Here is an 11,396-nt window from a genome sequence, read left to right on the forward strand (position 1 = left end):
CTGCTTCTCTCCACTTGTCTACTGCCAAAGAGGCCAACCAATGTGCAACAAACACACCAGTGTAACCAGGGAAGGATGGGTAAACTAACCTCTTGCCCTTCTAAGCCTCCTCACGCCCTGCCACCACCGCCCGCTCTCCTTCTTTTCAGCAAGCCTTAAGCCTGTCTCTGTTCAAGCGCCTGAGCCAAGCCGATTTATCTTTAATTAGAACTTCGAGCTCAATTATTGCTAGCTGGTATACCCTTGCCTACCAGCTAGGACTTATTGCCTTGACTAACTTGCATTCTGTACCCCCCATATACCCTTAAAAAAAATTAATTGTATTTCTGCCTCCTCATCTTTTCCAAGACACCAAACCTGCTCAAATTGATAATGGAATCAAACTGCTCCCTCTAGCCAAGCTAATTCCCCATGCTAAGCCAAAAGCACATCTGGAGCATCTAGTCAGCATTCTGGAGCAGTTCTGGTAACACTGGCAACTTATATACATCAATAATAGGGGAGTTGAAAGGCCTATATAATATGAGGAGTCAAACAAGGGTGTGTGCTTGCCCTGTTATTATTTAATTACTATATAAATGCAGTGGTACAACACCTTTACCAGGAGAGTCAATATGTCCCTGCGGTCCTGACACTATTTGGGGCAAAAGTAGTGGCACAGTTACTATATATTGCACAGTTGGGGCCTTATTCTAACCTTGCCCTGGTAGAGACAGTACAATCCAAATTTTTAAGATCAATTACACAAGTCCCTAGATAGGTATCTAATTCTCAGATTGGGAGTCATAAGTGTGGAGACCCAGATGTGAATTACCATCTTTAACTACTGGTTGAAGGTGATATGTTCTCTGATGGGGCTGGCCCCACTGATACTTGAAGACAGCTTCCAATCATGGTGGAAGTCAGCTATTAAAGAAAAGCTTGATCCTTATGGCTTTCCCCCTGAAGCGCTGCGATCTATGGGTTATGAATAAACAAAAAAGGCTGTAAAAGAACGCATATTAGATATGGCATGGTGACAGGAGATGAGTAGGGCCCCCAAATATCTCAAAATCTGGAGATTTGCCTTTAGTACTAAGCCAGCTGATAATTGCCAAGCTCTAATTACCTCTAAGTACCATAGAGCATTTGCACTGGCTCACTTTGACATATTGCCTTTGGCAGTTTTATGTGGTAGGATTTCTTATTGTGAACACTACTGCCCAATTGATGCACAGGTCATAGAGGATGTGGGTCATGTTTGATTATATTGCCATTTTCTTGGGGACTCGTGTGAGTCATTAATTTTACCTCCGGTTAAGGACAGAACAGGCAGAGAAGATGAAGTATATATCTCATTTCTCTTGTCAGACCATCAAGCCACAGTTACTTACTGTGCGGCTAAGCTTTGTTTAATAGCAATGAATATACAACACCTAATGACTAATATAGTGGAATAATTTACTATGTCATTGTATATTTGTAAAACTATATTGTTTCCATATTGTTGTATGGTGTGACAAAGTGTTCTTTTCTTCATGTTTCTGTACTGGTCAAATACTGTAATAAAGTTTGTCTGTCATTCATTGGTTTTAAAAGTTGCAGCAGGAGTGAGGAAAGAAATGAGTGTTTCAAGACAGTGCAAAATGCTCTTTTCCCCCATTGCAAATAAGTTGCTACGTGGCAGTGAGAACTGAAACACTCAGGGGAGCGGAACAATTATTTCCCAGTATAGACAGCAAAATTCTAAAATCCAGAATGGCTTTGTCATGTTGTGATATTATGTGACATTATGAAATGAATTTGCCACACATTTGTGATTAGACACTTTATTATTAATTTTGTAAAGAAAAAAAATATTTACATCATACAAATGATTTACATGCTGCCACAAGGAAAACAGACTAAATGCATGTTGGCCATAGGGCTACTGTTTGACTAGCTGCTGTTCTGTGCCTTTAATAACAGCTTGAACTGTGCCTTTTAGCAGGTTATAATGCTTATCTCCATGTTGTAAAAAGCATTATCTGCTGTTTTCTGAAAATCAAGCTGCTGTTAAAGGCACAATAACAGTACAGGAGCCTTTTTCTGGTCATTTGGCAACCCCAGTCTCGTACCACTACCTACCAAACACCTCAATCAGTTGTTCCTCCTCAATAGAGGCAATTATATAACCACCTTCCATTTTCATAAATAAAAGAAATTAGTGGTTTAAAGCAGCAGAAAAGTTATATAATAACCAGAAATCTCGGACTCCTTCAATGGTAATAATTATACTGAAGGGAGAACACAGTAATTCAGAAGAGCGATTGTATACATTGCCAATAAGAATCCAGTTATTGTGTCTGAAAGAAGATTGATCAGTAACTGGCAGATTTTGTTTTAAAACAATTTTTGGTTTACATGCTATGGGTTTCATTGCAAAGCTCTTATTAATTTCAAAACAAGACAAATGGCCTATTGCAGGACTCCCAAAAATGATGTGACCAGCATCACATTAAACTAATGTGGTCGTTCTTCAGCCCTCATGGATTGGGAATGTGTTGACACTTAGATGGTCTGGAGACAGGAACACAGGAAGTTTCCTTATACTGAGTCATGGGTCCATCTAGCTCATTATTGTCTACACTGGCAGCAGCTCTCCAAGGCTTCCAGCAGGAATCTTTCCCAACCCTACATGGAGCTTAGTTCGCATCTCCTCCAGAATGGAGGGTGTGCGGTCACATATCGGCCAGAATTACCCCGAAGTCCCTGCGAGCTATCAGGGAGCACTTCACACATGTTTTGGGTTTTTCATTGCATGTTAGAGTGCAGCCTGATTTACATCCCTGGTAAAAATTCCACTTTTTGCACATATATATTTTTTGACAACTTCAAACTTGCAGTAAAGCCTTGCAGTAAACCCACGGCAAAGCCTGCTGTCTGGGAAAGCTCCTGGAGATGCCAAGGATTGAACCTGAGGCTTTCTGCATTCAAAGAAGATCCTTTACCATTGAGCTTTGGCCACACCCCCATGCTACGGTGGCCAGTACAGTTGGTCACAAAGACATGACTGTGGCTTAATCCTCACTTTCCCCCTGTTCTTTTGGAAGAAACCATAGAGGAAATAGATTACAACCAGCATATATCTCCTTCAACAGATATGGTCTGGTACATATGTTAGAAACACATCATTGTAAAATAACAGTTGTCCAAAATGCATCGGGTTACAAATTCTGAAATTGCACTTCCTTCATTAAACTATGGGATTATACCAAAAACTGATGATTTTGTGTCATTTGGGGTTTTTGCCGGTTCCCAAATGTTACTTTTCTTTGGAAGGCTCAACATGATGCCTGCAAAATTAACTGACCATGTGCTATGAAACCTTTACTTCAGGAATATGCTTGGTAGGCTGCTCTACTGCGTGCTGGTTTTTCAATACAAAACATGAAGTATAGTTTTCCACCACTTTGGCTTTCAGTGAGGCCTTGTCCTTCTTATGCCAAATGTCTGTGGCAATATACATGTTGTATGGATCAGCTGAATGTTCAAGCTTTTTGGAGCGAATGTAGCTAAGCATTATTCCAAATGTGAAGAAGCCAAAGAAGCCAAGCAATAAGAGGATATATATGACTTCCAAGTGGTCGTCTGTTGCACCGGCTGGTGGAGGTGTAGCGCCGTTCATTTTATCTGCATAGTCTTGTAGCAGCTTTGAAAGGAGTATATTTAATGCTGTGTTGTTGGATGCTATTTCCATTGTCTTGTGAAGACTGTAACTCTTTCCTTAATTTCTGAACCCTGGAGTGATTTAAAACACATGGTTTAAAAAACATTACACAGACTAATTATAGGTAATTATAATTATAGTTAAATAACATTCAGTTTGATATTCTGTGGGGGAAAATGATGGAAATATGCTGCCGTTTATATGAGGAATTTGGGGCTGATTCTCAGTTAGGGGATCTTTTTGAAACCCCGCTATTGTGAATGGAGTCTCAGGAACTGTAGACCAAATGAAATACTTTGCCTATCACCAGGACTTGTACTGAAACAAGGCTCCTGCTAGGTGTGCTGCAGGGAAGGCAGGAACTCACCTGCCTTCCCCAGCAGGTGAGCAATGACTGACCTCCCTTCCACTGTCCGTGTGCCCACACCAGTGGCAGTGCAGTGATTGTAGGAACTGGGAGTGAGAGGACTTCCCTCTCCCACATCACAGGGTGCCCTGTGCTACAAGCACGGTGGCTGCTCCTCCCTCCCTCCCCCCCGGCTCGAAGCCTGAAATGGCAGTGGGCCGGGGTGTGTGTGTGTGTGTTAACCCAACGGCGATGGTCAAGACAATCACCTGCCAAGGTGAAGCGAACCAGCGTTTCGCTTAACCTTGGCTAAATGCCAGGTGCAAAAGCGGGGCTAGGTGGAGGGACAGTGCCGGGATCGGGCTCGCTCCGGTTGCTTCACATGGGCTGCCCTAGTCTGGGCTAGGCTGCACGTGTGAACAGACTCTCCATATGTAACAATGGCTAAAGCTATTGCTTCTATTGTACCTGGATGAGAGGAGACAAAAATAAATGCAACTATACAAAATGACCTGTTTCTATACATAGAATACTGAGGCTATAACAAGCCTGCTGACCCTCTCCCACCAACCTGCAGCCCCAATGGATACGTGGGTAAAGTGTGCCATTGAGTCGGTGTCGACTCCTGACGCCCACAGAGCCCTGTGGTTGTCTTTGGTAGAATACTACTTCTGTACAGAATTGTGGTCATTATCTTGAGCACAAAGAATCCGAATGGTAAAGGTCTGTGTAAGTCTTCTCTACCTAACTTGAAACACTTCAGTAGCAAAACCTCCGTGTGGTGGAGCCACCCAATGGTTCCATCATTATAACTACATGAAGACCTGTCAGCAAACAGATAACTGTGTTTTCAGAAAAGTCACCTTGAATTACAATGCCTGCTTTCAGAAAGGACACGTTTTGGTGGAGAGAACATGTAGTTTTCTGAAAAGGTCATTCATGCTCCTGCCATTGTGGGCTATCCCAGCATGTTTAAATATATATGATTGTGTTCACTTGCTGAAAAGGATTTGTCACTCAGAATGGAGAATATCCCTATTAAACTTGAAGTGTGATGCTCACAATCACAGTAAGTAGGGTCTGCCAAAAACTGCTGTCGGAATTTATTTATTTTTTTAAACAAAGTTGATTTCCCTTTCACTATTCATGTGAAAAGGAGGCTTTGTGAAAGGGATTTCACATTATAAAACAATTTTCTGAAAGCATTCTTCAAACCTCAGTAACTGGCATTCCCTTCTCACTGTTATTGCGCACTTCCCAGAGCCTTGGATGGGGCAGTATAAAAATGTAATAAATAATATTTCCTGAGGAGGCCAGAGAAATTTTATGAATTTGTATAAGAGTTTGATGTAAAATTATATTTAATATTAATCAAACTACTTGACATAAAAGGGCTTTCAGGTGGTGCTAGAGAGACAGCCATCTGAATCTTTGGATTGGCTGCTGCTAGTCAAAGTAGACAGTACTGTGCACATAAGCCTATTAAGCACAGTTACCTCTGTGCTGGATTGTGACCCACATTTTGAATGTACAAAATCTGAAGGCCGCGCCTATCCCTACAATCTAAGAGCTGTTGTGTATATAGAGGTACTTCTACACTGATGTAATTTCCAAGTAGCAAATTGTGCAAACCTAGGTGGGGGGGCAGAGCTGGGGACGGGGAGCTACCACCAGGAGATGGAAGGCACATCAGGGTAGGGAGTGCACCACCACTGGGTGGGGTGGGCACTACCCATTAGAACACCAGCCACCTATGCCCTCCCTATGCTGCTGCTGTTGGTCAGTGTGAGGTTTGACACAGTGGATGCCTAGCTTATGGGTACCTGGCATGTTGGCATCTCAGTGTAGCGGATGGCCACGATAGCACTACCCTCTTGGGAGATAGCTATGGAAGTATCCAAAAGCTGTGCCTTCATAGAACCTTTATTGTAGTAAGGAAGGACCAAGGAGTACACATCAAATGGCTCCTACTTAGAGGAACAGTTGAGAGCAGTCGTGGTGCAGAGAGTCATGTGACCACAGTGATAAGACAGAAAGGTTATGCTAAGGTGTGTCCAGATGTACCTAACTTGCAGTGAGCCCATTTTGGCAGCAAACTCATGTTTTGGGCAGACATACAACCTTCTCCCCAAGACATGCTCCAGAGAAAATGTTCTTCTTCTTTTCATTGGAAATGGCTGATCGGCTAATCCTTGCGACAATCATAAAGCCAATTCCTCTTTCCTTGGAGCAGTTCTTCCTTTTTTAAAAAAAAATGGATAGGGGTTTTTGATGTTTTTATTAAACAGTCAATCAGTTGCTAAACAAATGCCTAATCAGATAAATATGCAAAGCACTTTTATTTATTTTTTTTAAAGGCTGAGAGGTTGCCTAAAACATAGGATTATTATTATTATTATTATTACAACATTTATATCCCTCTCTTCCTCCAAGGAGCCCAGAGTGGTGTACTACATACTTGAGTTTCTCTTTCACAACAACCCTGTGAAGTAGGTTAGGTTGAGAGAGAAGTGACTGGCCCAGAGTCACCCAGCTAGTTTCATGGCTGAATGGGGATTTGAACTCGGGTCTCCCAAGTCCTAGTCCAGCACTCTAACCACTACACCACACAGGCTCTCTATATCAAAGATGGGCAAAGAGGAAGAGAAAATCAGGACTGGAATTGGAACCCGGATGTGTGTCATTTGAAGAGGGAAGGTGGAGGGAAGCCAAGCTCCACACCAGGAAGAACCCCAGTTTTCCTCCAATTTGCATCTTCATTAGAGACATTCTCAATACACTGTATTTGTATTTGTATAGTATTCTCAATACAAATATCAACTGGCCAACGTTTGACCTAGATAAATTGATTCAATCTAGATCATACATTGCCAAGTTGATGTCTGATTGTTTTATCAGCAGATGCAGGAATAGAACCAAGTGGATTGACTTGATGTACCATACTTATGTTTGGGGCAAAGTATGATAGGGGAAAGGTCATGTGGCATGGTCTTGGAATATGCATGTGATTGGTGTAACCAAAAGCAAACAGATTTCCAAAATTTTGTAAGAGAGTTGCTTATTGTGGTAAGCAGGAATTATCCATGATAGTTGACCCATGATATCAGTTTTGCACCATCAAGGGGTCAGCTCCTCATCTGCTGCTGACATATGTACTACTCTCGTTCATGTCAAAGGACTGGGAAACAGAACTCAAAAGTCTTCTTGGTTTAGTTTGGCTTTCCAGTCTTAGTGGTGTGGAATGACTTAAAACAGTGGTGCATATGCTGGTAATCTCCTGGCTTGACTACTGTAATGGACTCTACATGGGGCTGCCTTTGTACATAGTCCGGAAAGTACAATAGGTACAGAATGCAGCAGACGTACTGGTCTCTGGGACAACCCAAAGGGACCATATAACACCGATTTTAAAAGAACTGCTCTGGCTGCTGTGTTTCCTTGCAAAATACAAAGTGCTGGTTGGATCAAGGGTTCTTAAGAGAGTGCCTCCTTTGTCATGAACCCTGTTGCCTATTAGGATCATCTGGAGAGGTCCAGTTAATTACAGTGGACACTGGCTTGTTTGCTGACGACTTGGGACCAGGCCTTCTTTGCAGCTGCCCAGGGGCTTTGGAATATATACTCCTTGTCAAAATAAGAGCATCTCCATCTCCAGCTTTTATCCTATGGAATTGTTTTAACTTCTTATTCTGTGAAATTGTTTTAATTGTTTTCGTTGTGTTTTAAATTGTGCACACTGCCTAGAGATACAAATATCAGGTGGTATATACATATGATAAATACTAAATGTTATTTTATTTTAGGGAAGCCTTTATTTGCAAGGAGATTTTCTTCTTGCAGAATATATCATTTCTATATCTCATAATGAATAGCACTTATTTCCATAATTTAGACCAGGGTTTCCCAAACAGTGCACCACAGGCCACTGGCTGGTGCCCTGCTCGGACTTGCTCTGAATCTGGCCTCAAAGTGGGGAGTTTACGATCCCTGCTTTCAAAGCAGACTTGCCCCGTAATGCACCAGGAAGGGCACTGCTGCCCCCCGCAATAACGCACCAGTTCCAGGAGGAATGCAAAGGACAGCTATGAATAAGAAAAAATATATATATAAGAATAAAGAGGAGGAAGGCAAAAGGAAGATGAAATTAAAAAGTGCAGCAGCTTTGCTGCTATTTTAAAAAACGGTAGTGTGTTGTTGGTGTGGGGGCAGTGTGTCTCAGTATACATAGTTATATAAGTGTGCCTCAAGTTGAAAAAGGGTGGGAAATAATTTTTAGGCCATAATGGATGCCAGAAAACCCGGACTCTAGCAAGTTTGCATCTACTCTACTGAAACTTTTGGGCCACCCACAGTGATGGGGTGTGTGTGTGTGTCTGTATGAATTTGGCTTGGAACTGGGGTGTGATATAGGAATGTGTGAAACAGTTAAAATTTGAATGGATTAAAATAGAATCTGGCCAATTTGAATGATTCGAATTTGAATCACTCCTAAAAGGGGTGATAAGATTCGAAGTTGAATCAAATAACCTAATTCGAATTGAATCAATCCGAATTGATTCGACCTGTATGGGGGAGGGGGAAGAGTGCCTCCTTTCAGCATATTTTTTAAAAAGAAAGAGGCACCACTGGGAAATTTCCTTTGATGTGCAGAGCCCACAGCTGGGTAGGGGGAGGTGGCGACCCAACCCACCATATCTGTGGCCAGTCACTGCTTTTGAAAACAAGAGGTGCGGGGGATCCTTTAAACCACTCCTGGGAGCGGAAACTGCAGAGCGTGCAGTGGCAGGTAAGCAGCAGCGACTTGACTGCCCTCCGGCCACTCCCACAGGGGTATCCCTTTAAATGGCCTTTGCGCATGCATGAAGAGGCCATTTAAAGGGATAGCCGGGTGTTTTTGCACAAAAACACCAGGTCCTAGCAAAAAGAACACGTAGCTATCCCTTAAAAGGGCCTCCTCCTGCATGCACACGGAGGCCATTTAAAGGGACAGCCCTGTGTGAGCAGCCGGTGGGCCACGAGGAGAGATGGCAGGTAAGGTTGCCACCTCCCCACCTCCCCAGTGCTACATGCTCCAGGAGCAGTTCAAAGGTGCCTCTGCACCTCTTGTTTTTAAAAGCAGCGGCCGGTGGGCTGCAGGGTTATGGCGGAATGGGTTACTGCCTCCCCACTCCCCAGCTGCAGGCTCTGCACATCAAAGGTAATTTCCCAGTCCCTCAGCACCTCTTTCTTAAAAAAAAAAAGTTGAAAGGAGGCTCTCCTCCCCTTCCCTCCCCCCATACAGGTTAAATCAATTCAGATTCAATTAAAATATAATCAAGTCCGAATTGAATTGGCCTGTTTCGGGCTAAAAATCGAAACAGCACATTTGGATTTGAACTCAAATTGAATCGAGATTTTCAATTCGTGCCCATCCCTAGTGCAATAATGGAGACACTGGTTTGATCTTTGTTTGCTGGGACTGAATTTGGTGAATTTTTCTATTTCTAGAAAATAGGATTTTGTGAATTTTGGTGAATTTTTCTATTTATAGAAAATAGGATTTTGTTGGCGGTTTCCTGGGTGTAGGCAATATGCTTGAATATCTAGGTTCAAAATTCTAAATAATTCTATAACATTGTCACATGCATATATATACACACCAGAATATTTTTGTGTTCATGCCCCAGGATCATATTATATTCTTGGTAGCAATGGGGTTTTTCATCACTGAGTAGAACAGGGGAAGGGCTGCTTGTTACTTGTAGGAACTTTTTCTTTGAGTTGCATGTAAACTATTAATATTTTTTATTGTATGTATCTGTTATTCACAGGGCAGGGGGAGATCGTGATCAGCTTCCACTGTATGGAGATCCTAAAGGGCTCATCCTTGGACGCATTCCCTTCACTCCAGGGGAACCAATGGAAATACCTTGCTCTCTATTAGTTTAGTATATACAGCATGTCCACCAGCTCATAACTCAAAATCTGCACTGCTGTCATATCTAACTGTATCCATTGTACGTTGCACATATAATCACTCCTACATATTTTTTTATAATTGCGACTTTGTGTGTTATATTAAAATAACTTTCTCATGTGAAAGTGGTCTGCCTTTCTGGAAACTGACTGTGATGTAGGGAATGGTGAAAAGCTTTCAAGTCATCAGAAGATATGACCATAAATACCCTCATGACCGCCCTCCCTATTCCCTCTCCCATTTTCAGTACGCTAGTTAAGGGTTTCTAAAAGTGGCATGTTATTTGGTATTCACAAAGCAACATACACATCTCTAAGACTGGATTTATCCATTTAGTTTTTTAAAAGACTTATAAAGGTTAATCCTTATCATGAATTACCCAATAAGTCTATCTTTTAAATGATGTTTCTTTCCAAAGGGGTTTATAGAAATTAAGAGGATTTGTTTGTTTGTTTGTTTGATTGATTGATTTATATACCGCCCTTCCAAGAATGGCTCAGGGTGGTTTACAACAAAATAAAAACAATTAAAACCAGTTAACAATAATAATCAAAACTATAAAAACAGAATAAAACCAATTAATTAAACATTTAACAGTTCAAACCCTGTAGAACCCTAGAGAATTACTACACTAATTTAAAAATTGCTCTTAAAAACCCTTCTTCCAATTCTTAAATCTAGCTTTCTAGCTGCAAAAATTCATCCTAACACATTGACTTTCATATTTCATATACACTGAGTTTATATACAATTCCCAAACTTTAATTGTCAGGCATTGTAGAAAGAAAAAGTAATTGTACTGAATTAATTTTTTTTTAATGTACTCACCTCTGGTTTCAGTTACTTCCCTCTTTAAATACATTTTCATTTTCATTTTAAAATACAAGATTGCAAAAGGAAAAAAGTGAGGGAGAAACACACAGCAGAGCAAATCCAAGTCACTGCCCTGCGTGCAGCAGCACAGAAGGAAAGGATGTTTGATTTCTGATCAACCAGAAGGGCAAGAGCTCGTCTGGAAAAGCAAAGAAGCTGCCAAGCAACAGAAAAACATGCAGAACTCACCACGCTGTGCGAAGGAAGGAGCCTGCTACCTGGATGCTGTGAGTCAGGCTCACAGTCTGTGCATGGTTGGGAAGAAGCCTGAGGTCTGGGCGTAGGGAGTCAGCCTCACACTATGTTTGTTGGGAGGCAGCCTGTCATCTGGGCACGAGTAGCCAACCTCATACTATGAGTGCACAGGAGAGGGAGCCTATAAGCAGCCAGTAAGACAAACTGACACAGAGGCAGGTGATCCAGAGGCACAGACTTCCAGGTGGAGGATATAGATGCTAGGAATCATGCCATGTGCGAGGGAAGAGTCTATACATGCGACCGGAGCTAATTCCACCTGCTGACTTCCTTCACCA

The 11,396-nt window shown here is 41.9% G+C and overlaps 1 protein-coding gene across 2 annotated transcripts; it reads right to left on the reverse strand.

The window, feature by feature from the left end:
- Positions 1 to 1,834: 1,834 nt before the first annotated feature.
- Positions 1,835 to 11,130, reverse strand: KCNE1 (potassium voltage-gated channel subfamily E regulatory subunit 1). 2 transcript variants are annotated; one of them, XM_053310636.1, is made up of 2 exons: positions 11,053 to 11,130; positions 1,835 to 3,759 (listed from the first exon to the last, which is right to left on the reverse strand). In XM_053310636.1, exon 2 carries the CDS (start codon positions 3,716 to 3,718, stop codon positions 3,338 to 3,340), a length of 381 nt encoding a protein of 126 aa, XP_053166611.1. In that variant the 5' UTR covers positions 3,719 to 3,759; positions 11,053 to 11,130; the 3' UTR covers positions 1,835 to 3,337. The 2 variants fall into 2 exon arrangements, with proteins under 2 accessions (XP_053166611.1, XP_053166610.1); XM_053310635.1 differs by lacking the exon at positions 11,053 to 11,130 and adding an exon at positions 10,819 to 10,917.
- Between the last annotated feature and the right edge of the window lie 266 nt (positions 11,131 to 11,396).

This window comes from Hemicordylus capensis, chromosome 3 (genome assembly GCF_027244095.1).
Source record: "Hemicordylus capensis ecotype Gifberg chromosome 3, rHemCap1.1.pri, whole genome shotgun sequence".
NCBI lineage: Eukaryota > Metazoa > Chordata > Lepidosauria > Squamata > Cordylidae > Hemicordylus > Hemicordylus capensis.

What these genes read in the sequence shown, in the direction of transcription:
- KCNE1 (XM_053310636.1), bottom strand. Translation starts at nt 3,718, where the DNA reads ATGGAAATAGCATCCAACAACACAGCATTAAATATACTCCTTTCAAAG.